Source organism: Micromys minutus (genome assembly GCF_963924665.1).
Source record: "Micromys minutus genome assembly, chromosome: 9".
In the NCBI taxonomy this organism is placed as follows: Eukaryota; Metazoa; Chordata; class Mammalia; order Rodentia; family Muridae; genus Micromys; species Micromys minutus.
Genome location: NC_137978.1, coordinates 48,770,310 through 48,797,107, shown reverse-complemented (window position 1 = coordinate 48,797,107; position 26,798 = coordinate 48,770,310). Strand labels below are relative to the sequence as shown.

Sequence of the window (26,798 nt, the reverse complement as noted above, 5' to 3'; positions counted from 1 at the left end):
ATCTACCATTTTCCTTTTATTTTTGGACAAGACCCTTAATGTTCTACCCCTCTCTCTTCCCATCGATGAAATGGAATCCAGGTGCCTTTTAGCTGAGCTATCTAGAAGGCCATGGGATCCCGTAGTTTGGGGTCCGGGAAGGGCGCTGGGCTGGGAGCCTGGGTGGGTCCAGAGCCGAGGAACTCAGCGCGTGCCTGCTGGCAGCGGTCCAGGTCGGGGAGGGGCGGGATCGCACTCTGGGAGGCGTGTCCTGGGGGCGTGACCGTGGGCGTAGCCTCTCTGATCCCGCCCCTAGACGTCGCGGGGAGGGCAGGGGAGGAGCGCTGCGGGCGCGCGCCGCCTGGCCCGGCGGAAAGTTTTCCTGGAGGAGTTTTGGCGGCGGCAGCGGCGGCGGCGGCGACCGGAGCGGGCCATGGACGCGCTCAAGTCGGCGGGGCGCGCGCTAATCAGGAGTCCCAGTCTAGCCAAGCAGAGCTGGGTGGGCGGCCGGCACCGCAGTGAGTGTGTGCGCCCCGGGTCGGGCCTCCGCCGAGCTCGGGGCCAAGGTGGACAGGGTGGCTTCGTCCCGCCCCGTGCGACCGGGCCCTGGGGGTCATGTCCGGCTGCGTCTGGGGCGGGTAGGCGGGGAGCTGGCGGAACTCGGGGTCCCCAGGTGCGGTGAGAAGAGGACGTCTAGAGCCTCTCTACCCACTGCAGCACAACCTACGGGGTCCCCTCTGAAGGTTGAGTCGCAGGTCCCTGCCCCGAGGGGGCGATCCTAGCCCGGTGCCACCCAAGGTCCCGCTTTCTCCCCAGGTGGCGAGGCTGGAGTCCAGGCTGTTTTCAAACCCTGTTTTCCTCCCTACTTTCCCTGGGGGGGGGGGGGGGGCTGGTCCAAGTCCCCGGACACCTAGGCAAAAGGCAGACTCAGACTCGCTGCCGCTTCTCCCGGGAGTCTGGAAGGGCGGAGAGGAGCCTCCCCCAGCCACCTCTCGGGTTACTTTCTGTGAGCCATCACCTGGCACCCTCCCCTGAGGCCTGAGAAACCTAGCTCAGGTCCCTCCCTTTTCAATCGAATGGGATCACCCAAGCCTTCCCTTCCTGATGTCAAGCCAAAGCACCTAGACTCCCGGCACACCCTCACCTGTCACCTACCTGAGGCCCTCCACTAACAGTTACCCCCCTCACAGCCCCCAGCCTCTTGCCAGCACTTTCTTTTGCCTGGCTTCATCGGGGGCCCGAGTTCCCTGGTCCCAGGAGCGCCAGCGTGTCTGGGCCTCAGGAACCCGCCCTGCCCCTCCTCTTTCCCACTGTGGTGTTCCAGCTGTGGGCTCCTTCTAGCCCTGGCTGGCAGGAGGAACGTGTGCTGGTGCCTACTGGTGGGGGGTGGGGTCAGAGGCCCCTTGGGCAGGGCATGTACCGTTTTCCACACTTACTACCAAAATAGCTCTTCAAAAATTTGTGGGATGTGACCGGGGCTTCTGAGCCTGACCTTCCTTTCCAGTGGATGAACCCTGTGGTTTTCTCCTGGGACAAGAGGGAAAGGGTGGGTGGGGAAGAGGTCTGAAGGGGAGGGAGCCAGGAAGCAGAGATTAATCTAGGGGAGCTGGGTACATTTTGGATGGGGAGAAGTTTCCCTGCCCGCTCCTGTCTAAGGCAGGTCTTAATGATTCTGTTTCTCAGCCCAGAATTTCCCGTGGGGCTGGGGATATGTGTGCTGTGTTTGGTAGGGTGCTTGCCTTAGCTTGCAGGAAGCCCGAAGTGCTAAATTTTTGGTTCCAGTAGCGGCACTAAACAAATCAGGTGTAACAGTACATGTCTGTACCCCCCAGCACTAGGGAATTGAAAGCCTGAGAATCAGAAGTTCGAGATCACAAGGTGTCAGATAGTGAGTTTGAGGCCTGTCAGGGCTAGGTGTTAGTTAAGATGTTGTTTATCTATTTTACAGGTTGTTGATAAGGTTTTGTGTTGCCCAGGCTGGCCTGGGACTTATTATGTAGACCAGGTGTGCTTTGAGCCTCTGTTTCCCCTAGTGCAGTGATCAAAGGTGTGCACCACCATTTCTCTACCCCCACCCCCTGCCCCTTCCCTGTCCTCTGGGCTCAGCCTGATTCTTACCAGGTTTGGCCAGCTCTGAGATGGGGTCCTCAGCCTGTCTGTACCTTGGAGGGATGCAGAGCTCTCCTCTCTCCCTGTGCTTCCCAAAGCTCTGTGCTGAGAATGAACTTCACAGAAGCCTGGCCTATCTCTGGTTAAGTGTCAAGTTCATAGTCTTACTTTGCCAGGACCTGTATTGCTTGCCTGGAACTTTTGTGGGAGTGCTGGTGTATGTTTTACTTGCCTAGAGGGGGCCTCCATGAATGCTTGCTCCTGCTTCCAGTCTCTGTCTCTGGTATTTGTCTTCTGTTAGCTCGTTGGCTGCTGGGAGGTGATAAAGCTTGGGATTCTTATCATCAGACCCACTTTAGAGGTAGGACCGGGAAGGGAAGGGCCTAACTCTAGGCACAGGGCATGGCCTGAGGCAGCAGTACCCCAGCCCAGGGATCTTAGCCATATACCTTGGGTTTTCTGGTTTTGGGGGATAGGCCCCAGCCCAGGTTTGGCTAGCTGCCCCTAGGACCAGTGTGGACATAGGTTGGAGAGGAAAGCCTTGGGTGTGACCAGCGTGAGAGGTTGGGACCTAGCCAGTCCTCGGGTCTAGCTTTCAAGATCAAAGGCCAGAGTCTGTTAGATGGGAAAAGGGACTTGTTCTCCATCCAGAAGACCTGAGTTTGATTCCTGGGTTCCACTTGGGGGAAGGAAAAAACTGATTCCCAGAAGTTGTGACCTCTACACATGCACATGGGTTCAGAGGACAAAGCAAAGGTGGGGGGGGGGGTTCCGGTTAGAATAGCCCCTGCTAAGAAAGAGAAGCTGGAGAGGAGCTGTATCTTGTTTGAGGGCAGAGCTGCTGAGCACAGACCTGCTGGCCTTCCCACTGACCTGGACAGAGGACTCTCCTGGCCATGTTCCCCATCTCTCTGGGAACCATAAAGATCTCTGTTGTGTTTTTATGAGTCAGGGTTTCTCTGTAGCCCTGGCTGCCCTGGAACTCACTCTGTGTAGACTAGGCTGGCATCAACCTCATGGATCCCCCTGCCTCTGACTCCTGAGTTTTGGGACCAAAAGAGGGTGCCATCACCCCTCTGGCCAAAAGATTGGATCTTAGGTCCTGGCCGAGAATTGTCTCTGGCTCAGCAGTATTTGTTCTAAAGGTCCTGGGGTCGCTGTGACCCTTCATTCCTTTATGGGTTGTGCTAGGCTGTCAGAGACACCCCTCCCCCCCAAAAAAAGATAAATATAATGTACCTGGTCCAGTAAAGTGACTCTAGATGGGGACCTACTCATATTTATCTGTAGGCATGTAAATACAGCTGGGCACAGTCCTTTAATCCCAGCCCGGGGAGGCAGAGGCAGGTGGATCTCTGAGTTCCAGGTCAGCCTGGTCTATAAGCCAGTTAGTTGCAGGACACCCAGAGCCCCATAATAGAGATAGATACCTGTTTCAAAACCAAACAAAGCAGAATGTCCATCCCTGGGACAATGATAGAGGCACTGTGAGTCTGCGTGTGTCCCCTGATAATGTGTAGTGTGACTTTGGTTCTCAGTTCTGGTGGAGGAAGGGACAAGGGGAGAGGGCCACAGATAGGTGGGGGCAGGGGTGGGCCAGCATAGAATGCTAACAATAAGAAAAAAAAACACAGGGGCAGCTTTTTCAGATATTATGGTGACTGTGCTGGTCCAGAAGTAGCTGTTGAGACATGGGAGGGTTTCCCAGTGGACGGTGGGGCAGCCCCTGGGCCTTAGTTCAGGGTAGAGTTATCACTAAGCTGTCTTGTTTCTGAATGGCTGGCGGGTGTTGTAGTTAGAGACCATAGCTTCTCTAGTTTTTGGGGCACCGCAGAGGACACGGTACCTCTAGCAGCCTGGGCGCTGGTGTCAGTGATGAAGTGGTGTGCACGGAATGGATCGAGGTACTTGGCCCTGACAGCCACCTCTCTTGAGAAGGTGACCTGGAAGACACAGGTGAGTTTATGGAGGGGAAAAGGCAGGAACAGCATTTGGCTAGTGGAACCGCAGTTCTGGGGACAATGAACCAAAGGCTCCTCTCAGTCTGGTTACTGAGGGAGGGACAGGATGTTTGAGGAGTTGGGTGACCCGCTGTTGACAGGGGTCAGATGCTCTCTTTGGGTGCCGCGGCAGCATGTTTCACCCCTGCCTTGCATTGGAAGGGGTTTGGTGGTTGCCGGATGGGGTGTGGTGCTTGAGTCTTGGGGCTGCTGCTTGGGGCCCCTTGTTTGTATTTTTTGCCTGTGCCGTGACAGTGACGTAATCTGCCACGTGTGCATTGGAGCCCTTTGTGCTTGCGGGGGTAGCAGCAGTCGTGGTTGGTATTCATGGGGCTCTTGGTGTATGCCAGGTAGGGTCATGGGTCACATGCACGCTCATCTGCCCTCATGACAGCCATGGAGTGGGTACTGTTACCCATTTCAAAGCAAGGAAACTGAGGCTGGGGGCAGCTGAGAGACTGAATCTCCTTTCCTTGCCCAAGAGAACTTATTTTTTTCTTTATTTTTTTTCTTCCAGTGTATGTAGGTATGAGGAAGCTCTGGCTGGGGTAACAATCAGTTATTCATTTTTTTAAAAACAATCTCTGTGGCTTTAACTTCTGCAGCTGGCTTAGTCCTTTCTTTTTGGAGGGGGATGGCGTGTCGAGACAGGGTTTCTCTGTATGTGGCCCTGACTGTCCTGGAACTCAGACCTACTTGCCTCTGCCCCGTGAGCACTAGGATTAAAGGCAGGCATCGGCCACAGTGCCTGGTTCTTACTCCTTCCACACTTGGGAACTTTCTGCCCTGGAGGTCCTGAAAGGCCCACTGAATTTGTCAAAGGTGGCCATGTTCTAGGCAAGGCAGAGTTTAGGTCCCTTCCTAGGATGTCCCTGCAGCCACCTAGATACTCTGACCAGGCTGGGGCTCCTCCTCCCTGTGGATTGGCTGCAGTTCTGATGTTCAGACACCAGCCAGCCAAGTCTTCTAGACAGTGAGGGGCAGGGCAGGACCCCCATGTAGCCCTAACTCTTCTCGGGGGCCTTAACGAGGAAGGAGCATGCGGTGCCAGCCAAGGCTGGACTGGACATGTGGTCTGCCCCCAACTAACTCCCACAGCAGGTCATCTGTAAAATTACAAAATGAAAATAGCGTAGTCATTACCCACCATGGGCTGAAAATAACTTGGACAGGAATAAGGCTTAGGGTGCAGGCCTGTGTTTGCCCAGGGGCCTCTGGGAGCTCTGCTTGGGAAGGGCTGCAGCCCTGTCTCCCTGCTGTTTGTGGTGTCTGGTGGTAGGAGACCACAGTGGTCTGTCTGTTTGTCTCAGCACTCCTTCTTGGGGAAGTTGTGGCTGCCAGAGGCCTCAGTGAACAAGTCACGTGCCCAGAAGCACAGGAGAGGAGCCCAGCCTGCAAGGACCCGTGGTCAGACACAGGCAGGAGCAGCACTCAGGCCTGAGGCCGGCCTAGTTCCTGGTACTGCAGCCTGAGGCGCAGACCGGAGGGCAGGGCCGTTGGGGAAAGGCCTGCCTTGAGGAAAGGCAGGCAGAGACAGCTGCTGGGCGGTGGGTGTTGCTGCTGTGGGTGGACACAGTAAGGCAGCAGCAGCAATAGCCAGGATTGGGAGAGCCTGCGGAGACCTGCCCTAGGGCCTGGCCTCAGCCTCCTACTTCATCATTATCTCATTGTTTCACCCACGGTTGCTCTCTCTATTTTATTTTATCCTTGTAGCCCTAGCTGGCCTGCAGCTATGTCACTATGTAGACCAGGCTAGCCTCACACCCACCTATTAGGATTTGAGGCACGTGCCACCACACCCTCCCTTTAGTTATTTTATTTAGATTTTTTAAAAAAATTTTATTTTCTAATAATGTGTGCATGTGCACATGCACATGAGTGTGGGTTCCCACGGAAGCCAGAGAGAGGTATTGGATCCGCCTCAGGCTGGAACTAGAAGGAGCTGTGAGCTCTCTAACCAGGCCCAGTCAGCAGCAGCAGCAGCAGCAGCAGCATCATCATCATCATCACCATCATCATCATCATCATCACCATCATCATCACCATCACCATCACCATCATCACCATCACCATCATCATCATCATCATCATCACTCTTAACTGCTGAGTCATCTCTCAGCCCCCATTTCTTTTTTTCTCCTTTATCTTTTTTGAGACAGTCTTATCTATGCCAGGCTGGCCTCTGGCTATAGAGTCAAGGAAGACACTAAATGTCTGGACCTTCCCATGTACTGATTACAGCATGTGCCACCACACTGGTTTACGCAGAGCCGGGGATGGAGCCCAGGACTTCATGCATGCTAAGCAAGCACTCTACCAATAAACAACGCCCCACATTCCTTTCCCCCATTTTATAGATGAGGAAACCGAGGCTCAAGGACATCTCACTCAGGGTGGCTCAGAGTATCAGACTAAGGGCCTGGAGGTAGCTTGCCTGCTTCAGACTGGGCGCCCTGGGAGAGGCTGCGTGTGTAGCTCCCTCCACTGCTCTGGCTGTCCTGGAACTCACTATGTAAATGAGGCTGGCTCCAAACTCACAGAGCTCTGCCTGCCTCTGCTTCCTAAGAGCTGGGATTGAAGGTTTGTTTCGGATACAAGATCTCAAGGGGTAGTTTCGGCTGGTCTCTAATTTAGAAGCCTCCTGCCGCTCCGAGAGATTACAGGAGACACTGCTGTACTGTACGGTGCTCAGAAGGAGCATTTTGGATACTGAGAAAGTAGAGCGGACACTTGTGGGGCGGGGCATGTGCACGCATGTGCGCATGTGCTGGGAGAGGAGGGAGGAGCTTTCAAACACCCAGCTCTCACCGTGGGCATCTCTTCTCACTTGCTGTGCGATCCTGTACGACATCTCTGGGCTTCACTGTGTCATCTGCCAAGTAAAGGCTTGGGTGGAAAGTCTCTGAGGCTGGACCCGGAAACCAGTGTAGGAGGAGGCAGGCCCATAGAAAAAGGGTCACATCAGGGAAGGAGGGAAGTAGAAACATGTCAAGCATTTGAGGTCGAGGGGGAGAGAATGTTTTGACAGCAAAGAGATCACCAATGACCTTGGCAAGCTTTGGCCCTTTGGAATGAAGTAAGCGGAAGTGGCTTTGGACAGGGGCCAGGAAAGGGCTGAGCCAGAGGAAATGGGAGAGCGGGACCCAGAGATAGGGGAAGGATGTTTGCCTTAAGGCAGGGATGGATAATGAGAAAAGGCCACTGGTGATTGATTAGTATTGCCTGCCCGAGGCCATAGTAGAGAAATGGGAGGCAATGCTATCTATTAGCAATGTCTGCCAAGGACACAGGCATGGAAATACCTAAGGACCTCTCTGATCTTTGACTAAAATGGAGGCAGTTTGCCTTGTGGCAAGTTAGTGCCTTTGTGTGCCAGTCCCCAGCTGCAGAATGGCAGGAAAGGCCTGTGAGGCCACTGAGCCTGCGCCTGGACTGTTGTCTGAAACAGCAGCTCTGTTTGGCCTGGAGAAAGCACCCTGAGCCTTGGTTTCTTCCATCCCTGTACTCAGAAGACATTGCCAGCTGTGTGCCAGGCTCTGGGTGCGAAGTCAGCAAAGTTCCTGCTCACTTCGGTCTGAGAGGAGGGGTAATACTCAGCAGCTCCCCTCCTGCCCCCACCCACAAGCACACAGGGTTAGTGGGGGGTCCATGTATTGCTCAACACATATTGTGAGCTGTGAGCCCCATGGTGACAGAACTCCTGGACCCCAAGGCTCTGGGACATGGCTGAGGAAGGCTACTGGGAACTCAGACTTAGCCCGGGATTCTGCCCGCTCCTGACAGTACAGAAATGCTCTCAGCCTGTATCATGGCCTTTCTCTCATAGCTGGTGGAGAAGGCAAAGGCTTCTGTGTGGAATGGGCATCGTCACATGAGTAGCTCCTGTGGGTGCAGTATCTGTGGGGGTGATAGGGGCCCTAACAGGGCAGTGACCTCAGTCTCTTAAGTAAGCTTGGCTCTGTTTCCTGCTGTGTGATGGGCACCCTTAGCCTCAGTTCCAAGGAGGAGTTGGGGAATGGCCAAACCTTTCTTTGGGGTCCTTACTTCCCCATGACCTCAGCAAGCTTTCCTGCATGTGGGCCAGGTGGGTCCCTTCCCAACTCTCCCCTGCCCTTTCTCTGAACCCAGGTTTACCCTTCCTTTTAGGTGACATCTAACCCTAGCCCCTCTCCCTGTGTCACTGTATCTTTGCTGGTCCTCACGCACAGACCACCTATCTCTAAACAAGTGCTGGGCCAGAAGGTACCAGACCTGCATTTGCCATGATAGCTGTTGGCCTATGCCTTCAGCTCTTAAGCCTCAGTTATCACTAGAATCACACTGAGGGCTCCGTGAGGAGGTGGGACCATGTGCCCTCTGCATTGGCATTGAGTTTGAGTTCAGGAGATGGCATAGCACGAGTCTTGGTTTGACTTCCTGGTCTCCAGAGCAACTGTCTGGGGTGTGTGTGACAGGTTGTGGGTGCTGAATGGGGTCAGTGTATGTGAGGATAGGGGCACCCCAGAACCCTTTGTAGGCGTGCTGAGGAGGTGGGCAGTGAGAGCCAGGCTTACTCAGCAAACTGAGGGCTGCCTGTCCTGTCCTAGAGTTGCCAGAGAACTGGACGGACACTCGGGAGACACTGCTGGAGGGCATGGTTTTCAGCCTCAAGTACCTTGGGATGACGCTGGTGGAGCGGCCCAAGGGCGAGGAACTGTCTGCTGCTGCTGTCAAGAGAATCGTGGCTACGGTGAGTGCTCAGACAGGAGGCCAGGAGCCCAGGACAGGTCCCCTGTCCCAGTTGCCCTTGTCCCCACGTAGGATCTGTATGATAAGAGCTTGAACCCGGCCCACCTTGGTCTCCTGTGTCCCGCTCATGGGTGTTTACGGAGATTGCCTTTGTATTTGAGGTAGTCAGCATCCACCTGTCAGACCATCCTGGCCTTGGCTTCCAGCCTTGAGTCCTCACATCAGGCCTCTGGTGACTCACTAGCTCCAAGGAGGGAAAGAACTTGTTCCCCATTTACCATGTCCCCACTGCTTGGTCGTGTAGCCCAACAGAGTGTCGTCTCCCTTCCTCTGAGTGAGCGTGGGCCCTTTAAGTAAGCTCCCTAGGGTGGCCCCGACCTGCAGGTCAGGCTCTGGCATGTGGGTGGAGCTGGGTCCCTAGGTCATGGTGCTGGACTGTGGCAGCACCTCAGTGATCTGTCTAGTGTCCTCCCTCCCCCACTACATGTCCTTAGGCCAGTCCATCTCTTCCCCTTGGAGTCCCTGTTTTCGGTCCCCTCCTGTGAGAGCCAGTGCTCACCAGGTATCAGCAGGAAGCCGTCCGTAGTTGTCCATTTGTGTCTGGAGGTTTGCTTTCTGCCACTGTGAGTTGGGTAGGAAAGGGTGTGTATGTCTTAAACTTGCACCACAACCCATGGCTGAGGGAAGTCAGTGCAGGAACTGAAGCAGAGACCGGAGGAATGAAGCTCACTGGCTTGCTCCTCATGGCCTGCTGAGCCTGCTGTCTGAAACAATCCAGGACCACCTGCCACCCCCAGGGCCCTCCCACATCAATCACTAGTCACAGGATTGCTCCCTCAGACTTGTCTCTACAGGCCAGTTTGTTGGAGGTGGTTTCTTAATTGTGGTTTCCTCTTCCCAGTTGATCCTAGCTTGGGCCAAGTTTACAAAAGCTAGCCCGCACCAGGGTGCCAGCTGAGTTCTCTCTCCATGGCCTCTGACAGTGGTCTGTGCAGTGAGATAGCCCACCAGGCAGCCTCTTCTGACCTCTGTGTGTGCCCCTAGGCCAAGGCCAGCGGGAAGAAGCTGCAGAAGGTGACACTCAAGGTGTCACCCCGGGGGATCATCCTGACCGACAGCCTCACTAGCCAGCTCATTGAGAACGTGTCCATTTACAGGTATGGCATGCAGGGACTCTGCCACTTGAGGGGATGCTCAGAGTCTCCTGTCTGAATCTAGACCTTACAGCTTCTTCTCTGGGCCCCGGAGAGAATTTCCCTCATCTGTAAAATGGGCTGGGGGCAGGCCCCACCTTCCTGGGTGGTTATGTAGTGCCAGTGAGAAACCCTCAGCTCACAGGGAGGCTGGGGTAGTGGGCACGGCTGATCCCTAACCGGCTGAAGCCTGCTCAAGGACCTGTGCTGAGTCAGGCTGGGAGCACAGCTGTGAAATCTGCCTGTTCTTTCTGCGTGAACACAGTACTCAGCCCTGGGTGTCTGCTCAGTGTCCCAGAGAGGCCTCATGCAGGATCTGGAGCCATAATGGAGACGTTTCCTCCCTGGTCCCCAGGGAGGTAGAGTCTAGCCCCAGGGTCTTCAGGCTACGCCACTTTTTTCTCAGCTGGTCAGGTGGAGGGGAGAGGCAGCCCAAATCCATGTTAACCATGGAGAAGCTAGAGGCCCAGAGAGGGAGAGGCCTGAGACTGTACCATGAGGTAGAGGCTGAGTTGGGACTAGTACACCAGCTAGAGCTCTGTCTCCCAGGTCCCTGGACAGGGTGGGGCAGGCACGGGTGAGCTGGAAAGCTTCCAGAGGGCCAGGCTGCTGCCTTCACCCCACCATCTCCCCTAGCCAGCACTCTCAAGTGCCTGCTTAAAACCCTGTGCTCTGGGCACTTCCAGACCAGAAAGGAATTGGACTAAGGACATGGGAGATAGTGTTTCCCCAGAAAGAAAATGAGAATGTGCCAGTGGAAAACCCAGGAGGACTTCCCAGTGGTGGTGGCTCCTTACAGGATCTGGCTGATGGCTTTCCAGTAGCGAGGGATGTTTAGCAGGAGGCCAGATGCCTAGGATGGAAACACGTGTGGGGACATGGCACCCACTTCTTCCCTCCTGGGGATGGTCGGTGGTTTTATTGAAGTGGAATCTTAAAATCTGGGACTGTGCTAGTGACTAGTGAATCTGCTGAACTGCCACCTCTGAGCCATCAGCCCCTCCCCAGCCGTGGTTCTCAGGATAAATACAAGTAGGGTTAGCCAACAAGTGAACAGGAGAAGAGGGCTGTGGAGCTGAGGTTCTGGGTAGAGGCTGGTGTGTCTTCCCTGCACCCACTGGGGTTCCTGGGTGGGTCATCTTTACATATCCCCGACCCCAGCCTCAGTCCTGGCTCCACCCCTGGCCCCTTGGAAGATGGTCCTGGTTATTATCTGGTGTCCGGTTGGTGTAGAGCGGCAGCCATGACCTCTTTGGGGAGGGGTCAAACGGCCATTTCACAGGAGTCGCCTAAGAGCGCCGGGAAACAGATTTACATTATGATTTATAACCGTAGCAAAATCACAGTTATGGAGTAACAACACAGCGTGAGGAACTGTGTTCAAGACCTGCAGCTTCAGGAAGGCCGAGCGCCACTGGTTAGGGTTTGTGAGGGCTGTGGTGGGCAGGGCGGGGTCTTGCTGCTCTTTCTAACCCTTCAGCATTGTGGTTGGGGGTTCACATCCTGGCTCTAACTACAGCATTGTGTCCCAGACACCTGGCTCTGAGGTCGCTCAGGCATTAAACAAGGATCTATAGGACCCCTTGGTGCATTGGCTACTGTGCAGTTAGGTTCAGATGTTCCTGTGAGGGGTGTGACTTAGTGTGGCCTGGAGTGAAAGACGACAAAGAGACTTCCTTCACTGTGTGGCCCGAGTCTCTCCCCGTAGATGGCTCGGGATGCCAAGGCCAGGGTCACAGAGGTTCGCCCCGGTGGAAACCAGAAAGCAGGCTCTGTGGGTTGGAGGAGAGGCACCTCCAGATGTGAGGGGGTGCCACGCAGGCCTGGTGATTCTTCTCGCCTGTTTTCCAGGATCTCCTACTGCACCGCAGACAAGACGCACGACAAGGTGTTCGCGTACATTGCCCAGAGCCAGCAGAACGAGAGCCTGGAGTGTCACGCCTTCCTCTGCACCAAGCGGAAAGTGGTCAGTGTGCTGGCCGGGCCCAGAGGGGACAGCAGCAGGGACTTAATCACCGGGGAATCTGGGGTGGGCGTGAGGGGACGGAGGGCGGTGGGGGCTGGAGTTGGGTTGTGTGACAAGCTGTGGGCAGTAGCTAGCCCGTGTCCCCTGGAAGCACCTAGGCGTCTTCCTCTCAGTTATGAGATTGGTTGGGGTTGAGGCTGGGATTCATGAAGTAGTCTGGGTGTATAGGCCTCGTAGGGATTAGCTTTTGGAGATGTAGAAGGTAGAACTGAGAATCCTCTGGGCTGGGCTTCCTGGGGTCACACGGGGGACACAGATGGCCCCTTTGCACCCCTTCCGTGCTCATTTTAGAGCTGGGCTTCCAAGTGTTTTTGTTTGGTCTCACGGCAGTTTCATAAGGTAGACGGGGTTAGGGCCTCTGTTGCTTTAGCCTTTTTAATTACAGTAAAACCCACCCCAGAAGCCAGCTAGCTTGCTCATGATGGTGCAGCCAGCCAGGTGCAAAGCAAAGCTCTGAGCCCACGTTCCCTCTCCTCTGAACACGTGAGAGACTGAGACCTTTCTGTCCACACCCCATGGCCACATCTGATGGGGTTAAGCGATGGGGATACCTTGGTGGCCTCCAGCCTGTGCTGTTCTGTCCTTGCTGTTGACTCGGCTTCTGGGGCTTTTGAGGGTCGAGTGTGAGGAGGTTCCTGATGTCAGCTGGTTCAGCATCTGCATCTGCTGGCAGCTTGGACCTGATCCCCAGACCCATGCTTCTCAGAGGAGATGAGACCCTTCGCTTCCCCGTCAAAGGACACATCGGGAACTCCAGTCTCTGGGACCCCACGTTTCTAATATCAGATGAGTCCCTAAAGGCTGCAGGAACAGATGTCAAGAAGCAGGGACTCAAAATGGTATAGATTCTTCTCCTTCTAGTCCTGGGAAGAGGCAGGCTGTAGCAGGACAGTGAGAGGGCTGGCATTTCTTCAGCAGCTCTGGAGAGAGCCATGTCTCATGAGCCTACTTCCTAAAGCACCTTCACGGTCTAACAATTGTCCTTGGGCCCAGCCTCCATTTTCAGAGGCGGCTGTCTTAGTCACTGTGACCAGATACTATGACCAAGGCAACCCTGACAGAAGGAAGCGTTTAACTGGGGACTTGTTTACAGTTCAGAAGTTTAGTCTGAACTGCAGGCAGCAAGCAGGCAGGTGCTGGAGCAGTAACCGAGAGCTACCTCTGGATCCAGAGGCAGAGAAAGCAACTATGGGCCTCATGTGGGCTTTTGACTTTCTCCAGCAAAGCCACGCCTCCTAATCCTTCTCATACACTGCCAGTCCCTGGTGACAAAGCGTTCACATGGATGGGCCTGTGGGTGCTAGCCTTAGTCAAACCACAGGGCACATTCTCCACACTGCTGCTTCTCTGACCATCCCTCTGAAGCCTCTGTGGTAATAATGTCCACTGGATAATCCAGATTAAAACCACCTAATCCCACCTGTGAGGCTCTGTTGCTGCATGCAGGACACCCAGAAGAATGGGAACAGCTGATGTGTAGTGTGACCGTGGGTGAACCCTGCCCTTCTGGTCTACTCACCTATCAACAGAATGAGGTCACCTAGTGATCCCTACGGTTGTTCCAAAGTCCCCCCCCCCCCCTTTGGTATGCCTTATTTCCTGTCGGCTCACGCTTCCAACCATCCACCTCTGGTCCGGCAGGGACCTGAACAGTGGGGTCTGCCTGGTTCCCACAGATGGCAGGTGACTTTGGTATGAATAAGTCCACATTGACTTAAAAATATAAACTTACTGTGTCCCCATTGTTTGTTTCTTCCTCCCCACGAGTGCACCACGCAGGGCTGCCAGCCCTAGATCATTCCACAGGGCTCGTGGGAGGGTCGTTAGCATGGAAAGCAGCTCTCTCTGAGGTGGGTTCTTGGAGTGAGGTAGAATAGGCCCTGGCCCAGCTATTCATAGGGAGGCCTGGGCCAGAGAACTATACACAGCCTGCCCCACATTGGAGGGCATTGCTGACAAAGCGGAAGCCAGCTACCTCATAGCTAACAGATGCAGGGGATGGGGGCAGGGCTCTTGCTGGACACCTAGCTGTTTGATTGTCTGTGTTCTGTCCTCTACCGTGATCTGTCCTCCACCATCTCTACCTTTTGTCACCCAGGGTTCTCAAGCCACTCTGGGGTGATGTAATTACCTCCCAGGGTTTCAGGAACGTAGCTGGGCTCCAAGGCTATAGCTCTGAGGCCCAGCAGTGTGGCCTAAGGTTTCCTGATTATCTGAGGGGGTGCAGGGATGAGTTGACACCGTTGGCTCTGCCCCACCTGTTGGCAGCTGTCTCCAATCTGCACGATGCTTGGCAGAGTCTGTGGAGGAAGGACTGGGTTTGACACTGAATACATCCATGGCTTGGCTCTAGGGTGGAGGTTTTTGGATCTAGAGGTTAGGGAGCTGCCTGGAGACCGGAGCCTTAAAGGATGACTAGAGTAGTGACCAGGAGTGTGCCAGGCTGAGGGGAGGGACATGAGTGCGGCTACCTTAGAAATTGGGCGAGCAAAGCATGTGTTGTTGTTGTTGTGTCCTGGGCCTGAGGACGCCATCAGGTAGCCAGGCAGGGGCAAGGTGCAGAACCCAGGGGTGCGAACGTGGCCCTCACTGAGCTTTTACCTCTCCTTACTGGCTAAGCAAGAAGCGTAGATATAGGGGTTCCTTCTGGGTCCCTCACAAGACAGCCCAAGGCCCCCCTTTCCTGGTCTTGTTTGGGCATGACCAGACCATCACTGCAAGGAAGTGGTTCAGTGTGCTCAGGTGAGAAGCCTCAGCTCAGCAAGCACGCAGCCTCTATGCTCAGAAGGGGAGGAGTTGAAGCTCCCCATGTGGGCATAGGCTTGGACACCCCAGTTCTGTCTGGCCAGGGGGACAGGGCTATTTCTTCCATGTAGACCTTAGTATTCTGAAGTGATCTTTGTGCAAAAGTTTGTATGGGAGCCAGGTAAGCCCTGGCAGGGCTGATGCAAGCACAGGGTCTGGTGTCCGCTCCATGCCTGCCTCCCTTTGACTTATTCATAAGGCCTGCTTTTGGGGAACAGGATAGGGATGTAGGCAGTTGGGCCAAATGGAAACTTCTAAGTGATAAGACAGGGGGGCAGGGCAGCACAGTGGTCTGGGGAATGCAGGTGCTCTCTCTGGGTGTTTCTGTGACTCAGCACTGGGGGTTCCTGGGGAAGCAGGTCACCCCCAGCCCAGCCCAGCCCTGCAGCTACCGGCCCTCACTGCTTCACAGCACATGTTCACTGTGACTTACTGCACGGGACAGAGGGGGCAGGAACGGAAATGAAATGAGCCAGATTTATGTAAACGGCATAAACCCCTGTCCCCAGGTTACTGCAAGCACAGAGTGGCATCTCTGTAGCCCTGCCACATGGGTGACCAGCCCTTGCTCCAGAGTATAGTGTTCTGACTTGGGCTGGTAATTAGCCCATATTTTTAGTTCATGGGCAATTCTCAATGGTAACTGGGTCTATTAAACTCGATTCAGACGTGACAGCTTGGATTGTAAACAGCTGGGAAGAGTTTCATACTTAATTACCATATTTAAGTTTTACCATAAAGCATCCGTACTTCCATCAAAAATGTAGATGGCGGAGACATTCAAATGAGATTTTATACTTTGAGATGTTTAATTGGCGCAGATCAGTCAGTTTGGAGATCTTCAATTTTATTTTTTTTTTAAAGGGTTTTGAAGGCGGTGGCCACAAATTTATTTCTCAATTAAATCGAGTTGTCTGGTGTGCTTAAGGCTGAGCTTGTCTTGTAATTGAAGGAATGTGGTGCGCTCCCCTGCACTCCCGGCTGGGCTGGTTACCACAGCACTGGGCTAGCAGGAGATTGTAACAGACTGTGCCACAATCAGGACCTCAGACAACATCACTGTCACCCGAGGGCTCTGTCTGAGCTAATGTTGGGATGTAAGCCCTGAGACAGAGACACTTCCATCAGCAGATTCCAGAGGGAGGTGGGCGGGGCCGTAGAGCCTCTCACTGGTGACAGAGGTGGCGCCAAGGCACCCGCTCATGGGCTGGTCATATGCTAGATGGCTTTTGTTCCTTCACCAACATCTTGACTCTGCTACCCGCTGCCTTGCTGGGGTGTCAGTTTTCAGTGGCCTGCACCCCCAGTGCCCTGTAACTCTGAATAGTGGGGCCTTGGGCTCTGGCTGTGTTTTACTAAGGCATGGCTAAGCCCTTCCACTCCTGCCTTCTGTTGTCTGGTCCAAGAGTTCTGAGTATAGGGAATCTTGAGATAACCCAGGAGGACTTCCCAGAAGAAGTAACCCTCACAGTTGGTTTAAGTATGCCTGAAGGGAAGCAGAAGGGGGTGGGGGTGAACAGTGTGGGGTAGAGGAACTGGACAGGAAGTGCTTCATTTAGGCTTCAACTGCCTCTTGGGGTGTGGCTTCATTATGCCCTAGGCTGCTGTGGGAAATTAGGAGAGCTAGGCCCCTGCCCCCTTCCCTAAGCCTTCCAGAGCTGGGCATGGGGTGGGAGCCCCTAGCCCTCCAGTTCGTACTTGCTTTTGCTGGCTGACACTGCACCCACCCCACCCCCATTTCCTGTTTTTCAGGCACAAGCTGTCACCCTCACTGTAGCCCAAGCCTTCAAAGTTGCCTTTGAGTTTTGGCAGGTGTCCAAGGAAGGTGAGTCCTCCTGGGCACTGGGGGTGATGTGAGCTGGGACATGTACCAACCAGAAGTCAGACCTGGGCTGACCCCACCCTCATCTACTGTTACTTCTCTAAGCCTCAGTTTCCCCATTTGGTCAAAGGCCATCTTCCCTCTTTAGAGTGTTTTGGTTTAAGTGAACTCTGGAAGGTTCTCCTCTTTGATGGAGGCCTCCTTACTGCCTCTGAGCATGCCCAGCTGGCCTCCCCAGTGCTTAATGGAAACAGTGTCTGCTGTGAGGCCTCAACAGCTTGTGCCTTGATCCCACAGAGAAAGAGAAGAGGGAGAAAGCCAACCAGGAGGGAGGAGACGTCCCAGGGACCCGACGTGACAGCACCCCCTCACTGAAAACCTGTGAGTCTCGAGCATTGAGCCTGTTCTCTACCCAAGACTTCCCTCCTGAACTCTTGCTGTTTCCTGTTCTGTTAAATCAGCAACACATGTGCCTTGTCGGTAGCTAAGAAGACTTGTGCTTGCTCACTCGCTTGCCCAGGTGTGCAATATGCAGAAGTGCATACGCTCTCCTGTCTGCCTCAGAGCCTGGTAGACAGCCAGCCTACTTGGTGTACTTTTAGACGTTTAACTTCTGTTAGGAATTTGCAGGTTCCAGGTCTGCCCTCCATAGCCACAGGTTCTCTCCGGTAGACAACTGTAGCTCCAGGGGAAAGAGGGTCAGATGGGGCTCCAGGCGGTCAGGGTCTTACATCTAGACAAGGTCAAAGTCTTAAGAACAAGTCAGGACCAGAGTGTGTGCAGAAGAGGCTAGAGGGAATGTACCTCCTTTGCTCCTGATGTCCTCAACTGACTCCTCATAGTGGTTGCTACTGGGAACCTGCTGGATTTGGAAGAAGTGGCTAAGGCCCCGTTGTCCACAGTCAGCGTTAATACTAACAACATGGACGACACACCACGGCCTCAAGTCTTGGGCAACAACAGTGTCGTCTGGGTGAGTAGCTCTGTGGCCCCGGAATGGTTTTGGGGTTCAGGGAGCTTTAGCTAGGTCTCTGAACAAGCCTGGAGTGGCTCCTGGGTTGAAGCTCTGAGACCACATCTTACCTCTGGGAGGACCAGACCCAGCGCAGCAGCACCCGGGCTCTGGCTGGAGTGGCTGAACAGTGACCCCTCGGAAGCCAAGGTTGTGTCCTCAGTAGGCCTGCTTCCCAGCACAGCTGTCTCCTCACAACACTCTGAATCAGAGTGTCTGTGGCTCTTCCCACTCTGAGCAGCAAAGGCTCCCTTGTTCTAGGCAGGTCTGCGCCTGGTACCCCTCCCTTCTCAGCTGTCTGAGAGCACAGTCCTGCCACTGGCCCTCAGGACTCATGGCCAGCCCCTGACCCCCGTGTCAGCTTTTTCATTCCTTCAGTGAGGACAGAAGCCTTCCGCAGCCATCTCCCAGGGGAACCTGAATGGCTTTTAATTTCAATTGTCATTTGGTTTCAGACTGCATTATTCCCACGCACCGTAGACAATGCAATGTTAGCATCCTCAGCAGCGCATGTGACTGACCAATTGGACCCTGGTCTAGCATCTGCAGATTCCTTACTCCACTTGGTCCTCAATAGCCTTCGGGGCCAAGAACTACTGTGGAATTAACACCCTGTGATTGTCATGGTTCCTGCCTGGCCTTTCCTTCCTTTTTTTTTTTTTTTTTGCCTGTTTTGTTTTGTTTAAGACAGGGTCTCTCTCCATAGCCCTGGCTGTTCTGAACTATGGCCTCAAACTCAGAAATCTGCCTGCCTCTGCCTCCCAAGTGTATGATCTATGAGACACGGGCTCCAATTTTGAGTCCATGGATTGGGCATGAAGCCTTTCCTGTGCTAGTTCCTGCAGGCACCTACCTCCTCCCAACCCACATTCAGGTCACGGGTCCCTCTAGCTCTCTTGGGGAACATGACCTCACCCAGAGTTCTTACTTCTTGCTTTGTTTCCAAGGAGCTGGATGACGGTCTGGATGAAGCATTTTCAAGGTAACATTCTGAGGGCTTGTGCTGGGTATGTGGGCCTCAGGCTGGACCTGCCTATTCTTGACTCTTGGGTTTTAGCCTTCTGCATAGCAATTCTTGGAGTCCTCCAGGGACAGGGAGCTTGCTGCCTAGGAACGAAAACCTTGCAGAGTGTCTGATGCTTGAAAATGCTTTTGTAGTTCAGTCAAAACACAGGGGCATCTTGAGAAGGCTGCAGATGAGGAAGGACTGATTGGCTTCCTCCTGTTCCTCTGGGTACTGAGTCCTGGGTCCCTGCCTCCCTCGTCCCCTTTTGTGTGTGCAGGACCTTCATAGGCCTCCTGTCTCAGGGCTTTGCTTAGGATTGTTACCTTTGCTCTCCAGCCTCCCTCCTCCCTGCCACCTCTAGCTGCAGCCAGGGGCCAACCAGCAGGTGAGGCCCTTGCCAAGGACTCAGGGCTCTTTCTCCCACCTTCCCTGCTTCAGTGGCTAATTCTACCCACATTTGAAAAAAACAGCTTTACCTGCTCTTCTTAAATATCTCATTGTCACAGGTCCTTATTATCAATTTCAAAAAATCAAACCACTGTATATTATAATTCCTTGGCCCAGACTGGCCGCATTTCTGATCGTGACCCTGATCGTGAATATCCCTGGTGTCTGTCAGCTCCCAGCCTTGCTACAGGGGACTGACTGTGCATTTGCTCAGGGCTATCAGAGGCCTCCTTCCAGATGTGTATAGACCCCAGGATCCCCTCCTGAGGACAGAGCTGCCTGGCACGGACTTCTCCAGGTTCTGCTGAACAGTAAAGCAGACAGAACAGACAAACCAGTAACATCTCCTCGTGTGACTATCAGGCACACCCTGCTCATGCCAAGTCTTCTCATGGCTGAACATTTCTTGCCTACAACTGGCTCAGTAGATACCTTTGCCTCATGTTAGGGTGTCATGGCCCTGCCCCAGTGCTCTGACTCTTTCCCATCTCTTGTCAGGGGCTCTGCCTTCCTTGCTAATCTCTGAGTCCAGTCATTTCCCCACTCACAGTCTCCCTTCTGGCCCAGTGCAGACCAGGCTATCCCTGTCCTTAGCTCCTGCAAGCACCTTGCCTGATGCTCGGCTTACACGGCTTTGCCTTCCAGGCTGGCGCAGTCACGGACAAACCCTCAAGTCCTGGACACTGGATTGTCAGCACAGGACATCCATTATGCACAGTGCCTATCGCCCACCGACTGGGACAAGCCTGACAGCAGTGGCATCGATCACGATGACGTCTTCAGCTTCTGAGGGCCTGAGGCTGGCAGTACACAACTGGCCTAGTCATGTGACGGACCACAAGCCACCGTGGCAGCTCCAGGAACCATGAGAACCTGCAGATTGGAGTTGCACAGTCACGCAGGGAGAGGGTGTAGAAAGATGCCTACGGTATCCCGCTGGTGACTCCTGGTTTATGCTCGGAAACCAGGTTTGATTCAGGCGCTCACGGTGTGCTCGGGGTGGGGGCTGGCCTCCTGGCCTCTCTCCTGGAGCCAGTGCCCCTTCCTGCTGTGGGTGTCTGGACAATGACCAAAGCGTTGCTTGTTCCTTTTCTCTGGGGCATCCTTACTCCTGAAGCAAGAGCCTGTCGTTCTTTGTGTACTGGATGGGACATGGCCTTCAGGCGAGTTGGGGTCCTCAAGCTCGGCTTCCTCAGGGTCGCGTAGCTGAGGCTCTCAAAGAGGCAGCCCCTGACCAAAGACACATTTAACTCTGCACTTTAACTCTCTCGTAATGGACGTGGTTCAAGGTCCGTGATGGTGCTTTGGGAGTACAGCTTGCCTTCTGCCCTCCCTCCACCAGAGGGCCCCAGTCTCTCACGTGGCCCATATAGTGCTAGGACCCTACGACTCCCAGAGTCATCACAACCATGGGGATCTCCTCTGTGGCTCCTGGGAGCCCCCCAACAGACAAAGCTGGGCCTGCCCTTCTGTTTTATCTGTATGTCCTGGTGTGTGCTCCATTTTCTGCCTCCCCATAATTCCTGGGATGATACCAAAGCCTAGTACTAGGTTGGGGCAGGTTACTTTGCATCCATTTTACAGATAAAGAAACTGAGGCAACACGAGTGTGGAGGGGTGGAGTTGAGAATAGAACCCAGATCTGATACCAAAGCGGCCGTCTGTGCTGCCACCTCGCAGCCCACGCCTCTTTCTCTTTGGCTTTGTTGTCCTCCCAGGAACCAGAACGCCCCAGCTATTTTCTGACCAAAAATGTGTTTCATAACAAACCATCTGGTGCCTTTCCACACAGCACTGGCGCAGGCCGCCATGCCCTACAAGCTGCTGCGCTGCTGACTTCTGGGCAGATGTGTTTTGAAGTCTGTTAATTCCACGAGTGAAACGGAATCCTGCTCTAGAAACATTTCACTGTTCTTTCCTGGCCCATAGCCCTAGTGGTCCCTCAATCCTAGGTGGGTCAGACGGTCCAGTGGTGAGCTTCCTTTAGTCTCTTTTCTCCCTTTGCTGGTCCTGTGGGCTCTGGCATCCTGAGCCTCAGCCAAACCACAAACCTCTTTTCATCTCAAGGAGCCCCCAGTGGCCGGGCTTGTGAAAGCAGAACTCAGTATCCCTAGGAAAAACACACTCTTCCTGAGTGGCTGAGTCAAACCCTTGCCTTGGGGAGGGCACTTGGAGAATTCTTGCTAGAATAAAGGTTGCTAGCTCTGTTTCCCGGGCCAGCTCCAGGCCCCTGCTCCCAGCCCAGGTCGCCAGGGTCTGGATGGTGCGAGGGGCGCTGCCACGGTGTTGGGTGGTGCTGTATTCTTGCTGACTGGCTGTCGGCTTCCTGTGCCTGCTGCCAATGCTGCTGTGTGAAGCTAGAAAGGCAGTTCTGAGTAGGAAACAATAAATGTTCTCTTTCTAAGTATGAGCACCTGGGGCATTGCTGGGGACAAAGGGCAAAGTCACAGCTTCTGCCCTTTCTGATGGGAGCCGCAGTTAGTCAAGAGACTGGGGTAGGCCCCTGCACCAGGATGGAGGGTGATGGCAGGTCCCCAGTTGGTGGGCCAGCAGGGTTCCTTTCTTTCTCTGCAGACTGCTATTGTGTTGATAAGGTCACTGTTGGGTGATGTAAGACCCCACCTGTGGGCCAGCACATAAGCACTCACTGTTTGTAACCACGTGTTTTGGTCAGGCCTGAGCCCCTGAGATGTGAGTGTGAGAGTGCCCATGTCAGTGACTCAGACTTTTAGGTTTACTCTGCTACTCATGTTCTGGACCTGGGATCGGTGCTAGGAATGAACATGACCCTCGTGAATTCAACTTGTGTAGCTTCGTGTAAAGGGGGACAGAGGCAAAGGGTGGGTGGTTGAGGTTCTGTGATTTAAGAGATCCAAAGTCCAGCTACTGCCGTGGGTCAGTTACCTGGTTCCTTGAGCCTCAGTTTTTCTGTCTGTAAAGAGGGTACAGCAATCTCCTGTGCCTATGTTCCTGAGGTTTTTTTGAGACTGTTGACCATTATCACATTATTGGCGGTACATATCCAGTGGCTCGAAGGTTTTCTCAGAGCAAAAGGTCATTTGGATCGGATGTGTAAAGTCCTAGCGGACTCTTGGACAGTGACAAGCATTCTGAGTGTACTTCCTGTATGCCAGCTGACTTACAGAAGTCAGTCAGGGCCCAGATGCCATCTGATTCCTACTGCTGAGGGCATCATGCTTAGATGGGAGGGCAGTCTCCCCCACCCCCGAGGGCTTGGCGAAGCCACAGCCCCATCTTATATGTAGGGATTTCCCAAGAGATGGCTATGTTCCAGCTGCTCATGGGCTGCCCAGACTCAAGTGACCATCCAGCAAGGCCACATTCCTCAAGTTCCACAGGCTTCTGTTTGGGGACTCCCCAGCCACCTTTTCCTGTGGCTTGTGGGGGTCTCCGGCATGTATGCCTTCACCCCATTCAACAGGCTTGTTTCAAGTGTGCAGAGGCAGAGCCTTCTGATGCCAGCCGATGGATGAGCAGTCTCCCTCTGAGGCCCAGAGGGTCAGAGCAGACTACAGAATCCTCTCTTTTTCTCCCCCCATAATTTGAAAAGACATTCAACAAGCTCATCTTTCGGTTTAAATTTGGCCAACGCCTTTAGTCTCCGGATGTCTCAAATTATGGCTCCTGAAGCTCTTTCATGCATACTGTATGTGGTGGAGGAACAGAACTGCTTCTCAGACTCGATATGACCTTCAGCTTCTCTGGGTGGATGTCGGGCTGGCTCTCCAGGAGACGCTGTCACAACTACACCTCGCAAAGGGCTTTCCAGCTTCCATGCCTGGGACACAGGCTGGAGTCTGGGCTTGCTCCCCTTTCCCTGGTGCCGCAGAATGGGCGGCCTGCTTGGTTCTTAGGAAGGGCTGCCAGCCTTGTCAGGACCCTTGTGCCCAGCCTTGGCGTGACCATGTGCTGTGACACACTAGGAGGTGGGTAGTCGTAGGTGGTCTGAAAACTATAAAAATCTTTCATTTATTTGATAATTTTGTAGATGTAAACGGTATTTTGATCCTTCATACCTCCAGTTCAACCCCCCTCTCCCCTGGGGATCCCAACACATTCCCTTTGCCATCTTTTTTCAGTTTTTGTAACCCAGAGTCTGGTTAATCAACAGTTAGAATGTTGACTAGCCCTGCTGGCCTGATCTTTCTTAGGGCTGCAGTGAGTTCTTGACTGTGCTGTCTAAAAGACAATGCCTCCTCTTCCCAGTGTTCCCTGATCCTTGGGGAAGGGGTATGAGGAAGGTTGACAGGGACACCTATAGGGCGGAGCCAACGCAGCACTGACCCATTAGGAGTCTGTGGTTACAGCTGCCCGCTGCAGAGAGAAGCCATTGCTGACCAAGAGGAAGAGCAACGCTGGCCTCTGGGTACAGACATAAGTGTTCAAAAGGCAGTGTGGTACGTGTCCCCTAGCAAAGCAACAGTAGTAAGTTCCTCCCTGGCCTGCCTGTGGCTGTTCTAACCACGGGGTTTGGCCAGGTTTGTGGTGCCAGGCCTGAATTCCTGTAGAGTAGGTCATGAATGCAAAACAGGTTGTTCATCTCCGTAACCTTCATGGCAGTGCGGCACAAGTGGGCACACGCACGTGGTAGGTCAGCTTAGTAGTGTGGAGGATCGGGTACTGCCAAGACGACTGATGTGTTTTCTCCCTCCACTGGCCTACATGGCTCCTGGCAGTCCTGGAAGCTAGTCAGCGCTGAGGAAGCTTCTGGGTCATTCGGTTGGATGTCTGTGTCCTAACAACCAAAGTGTGTCTTCTGCAGTAGAATCTTACCATCTAATTTTGGTGACCTCAGGGACCTCCCTGGCCAATAAGCTGCAGGGAGATATCTTCTGTTGTCCCACGTCTTATGTCTGAGATGTCTGAGAGACGAGAAAAATAAAGCAAGATAAAGCTTACATTCGGGAAGAGGTAAGTCTGCGGTTTGAACCCCAGGGTGTCTGAATCCAAAGCTTTTTCCTGCCACTGCAGCCCAGCAGCACCAGTACTGGGGAGCTTAGAAGGCCTTGGGAGCTGCTGCTGGGAGGTGCCCACTGCACAGACCCATTGGCTGGAGTTGCCCTGTGTCTGCCCAATTGGCTGCCCCCCCTGGGCTGCTGCTCCGGACATGCCCACCATGGGACTCTGCAGAGCCAGTGCCCATTACGCCAGGCCCTGTTTTTACTCTGCCAACTTGAGGAAGTCTTATCAGAGTGACAGTGGGTGCCAGTGCAAGAGGAATGGAAGGAAGGAACATTTTGCAGTGTCACGTAGCTAGTTTAAGTTGATGCAATGGCTGCCAAGTAGCAACACTGTCTCTGAAGACCATAGAGGTCACCACAGGCCTGAGACTCCTGGGGTGGCCCTCCCTCTGTAAGCCACTAAGAACACTCTGAGAATATAATCTTGCTCCCTGGGAGCTCCTGGGGCCCTCTCAGAATAACGGCCTTAACCAAATGCCAACATAATACTGCTGGGGTAGCGTGGACCTTCCAGCCTGGATAGAAGTAGGCTGGGGCACAAGGCCACGCTGCTAGGCAACGATCTGCATGTTTCTGCTCATCAGCAGCTTGTCCTTGGATGACAAGAGGTCTCTGCTCTTGACCCTTCGTAGTTCAAGGGGTGGGGGCATGATTCCCAGAAGTCTGGTCATGCAGGCTTGCCTATACCGGTGTGACATTGGGGAGCAGTTGAGGGGTGTTGCACAGGAAACCAGGTGGGCTACTGAGTGAGGAGTGGTCCAGCTGGACCTCAAGAGAAGGAGTAGAAAGGCTGAAGATGCTCTTGATGGTTTGGTAGCTCTGCTGTTGGGTGCCCGGTCTGAGCCGCTCCATGACCAGGTGCCCGGGCACTACCTGGCTCCATGTGGCTAAGACGGAATTGTGGCAGAAGTGGGTTTCTGGGCCTTCTGAAGAGGTCAGGAGCCCCGGGTCACGGCAGCACAGGAATGTGCAGATCATCAAGGCTCTGGTTCCACACTTCCCAGCAGGCACTAGTGCAGTGCTGGGTCTCTGCATGGCAGCCCTGCAACTCCTGCGCTGCTTTGCAGAAACTGGTGTCTGACTCCATCCTGACCAAAGATGTTGCTTTCCAAAATGTTTTCAAATAAAGGTTCTAGAATCTGTGTGTGTGGTGGTGTGTATGCAGGCACGGTGTGCATGTGGAGGTCAGGAGTCAGCTGTAGTCTGTCCTCTCTGTCCAGCTTCACATGGGTTGCAGGGAGTGGAGTCATGCCATTGGACTTAGGGAGAAGCACTTTTAACTGCTGAGCCATTTCGCAGCCTGTCCTACACTTTTTTTTTTCTAAACTTTATTTCATATATGTGAGTACAACATTGCTATCTTCAAACATACCAGAAGAGGGCATCTGATCTCATTACAGATGGTTGTGAGCCACCATGTGGTTGCTGGGAATTGAACTCAGGACCTCTGGAAGAGCAGTCAGTGCCCTTAACCACTGAGCCATCTCTCCAGCCTTCATCCTAGATTCTTACTGTCAGGAGATGCCTTTTTCTTATGGCTGGGAATGAGATCCTTGGGGGGCACTGGACTTCCTATAACAGTTGGGGGATGTGCTAAGATATGACTTGTATCCAGAAGCTTCTTGAGCTCTTAATAGAGGGGCCAGAGCTGTAGGAAGTGAGTCAGATAGGAGGTTGGGGAAGGGCCCTGAGGAAAGTGCCAGTGTGTGGGAACACATATAAGTCCTCTCAGGGGCCCAGGACTGTCTGTAGCTCAAAGCTGCCAATCCAGGTACCTGGATAACAAACTGTTTCAACAGGGTGAGTGGGGTGCTTTGGGCCCCAGATCTGCTACTAGGTCACTGCACACATGACTCAAGTAGTCTGTTTCCTCCTCGTTTGGAGGATAAGGTGGTGACAGTCAGCAAGGATTCGTGAAACGCCACAGAGTTGAGCCACTGAATTAGTCTCTCAGCTCTGCCAGAACCCCGTTTATGGCTGTCACTGTTAGCTGCTTTAGCTGGTTTGGGACAGTCTGGAGGAGACCAGGGTAAGAACCACTCAAACTATCAGAACTGAGGAGTAGGTCTGTCCCATGAACGTCTACCAGGATGCCAGCCCAGTGTAAATGCTGCTTCTCCCTCTCCAGATGTGTACATGTGGGGAAGTGAGTAGGTTGTCTGGAAGACACTCCTCCAGATGTTTCCGGTAGAAGATGTATAAGGAGAATCTGCTTGGCTGTCAGAGGGTAGGGTGCTTGCGTACCCCTCAGGGGTCAGAGGGTAACAACATTGGAGCAGCTGCTGCCCACCAGCTGTCTACTCTTTGGTCTCCACATTGCAGAGCTGAGAGAGGCCAATGGAAGCTTCAGACAAGAGATAGATGGCAGAAGGTGTGCAGGTGTCCAGCCCTTGAGATAAAGGGACCGCAACAGCAGTGGGGAGGGGTCTCCCAGGGAGCAGGACGACACTTCCCTGGGAGTGAGGAGTTCAAGGAAGACCTGGGTGCCAGGGTGCTGACATACATTTAGTACCACTCCTCATGGTTGTCAGGGAAGCCCTGAGTCTCTAAAGTGAAGTGCTCTAACATGGCTGCAGCTTAGAAGCCCGGCCTGCCCCTGGCAGTCTCTGAGGCAGGCTGGGGTCAGGGCCGCTCATTCAGAAAACCGTGATAGAGCATCTGCCCTGTGCTGGATGCTTTTAGGTACTTG

General features: G+C 53.8%; 1 protein-coding gene across 1 annotated transcript; it reads left to right on the top strand.

Annotated features, from left to right (window-relative positions):
* Positions 1-362: 362 nt before the first annotated feature.
* LDLRAP1 (low density lipoprotein receptor adaptor protein 1) lies at positions 363-25,170 on the top strand. Its single transcript, XM_080920736.1, has 9 exons — positions 363-497; positions 8,675-8,817; positions 9,861-9,973; positions 11,861-11,975; positions 16,593-16,665; positions 16,960-17,043; positions 17,505-17,635; positions 18,622-18,656; positions 19,773-25,170. Exons 1-9 carry the CDS (start codon positions 413-415, stop codon positions 19,915-19,917), a joined length of 924 nt encoding a protein of 307 aa, XP_080776862.1. The 5' UTR covers positions 363-412; the 3' UTR covers positions 19,918-25,170.
* The last annotated feature ends 1,628 nt before the right edge of the window (positions 25,171-26,798 follow it).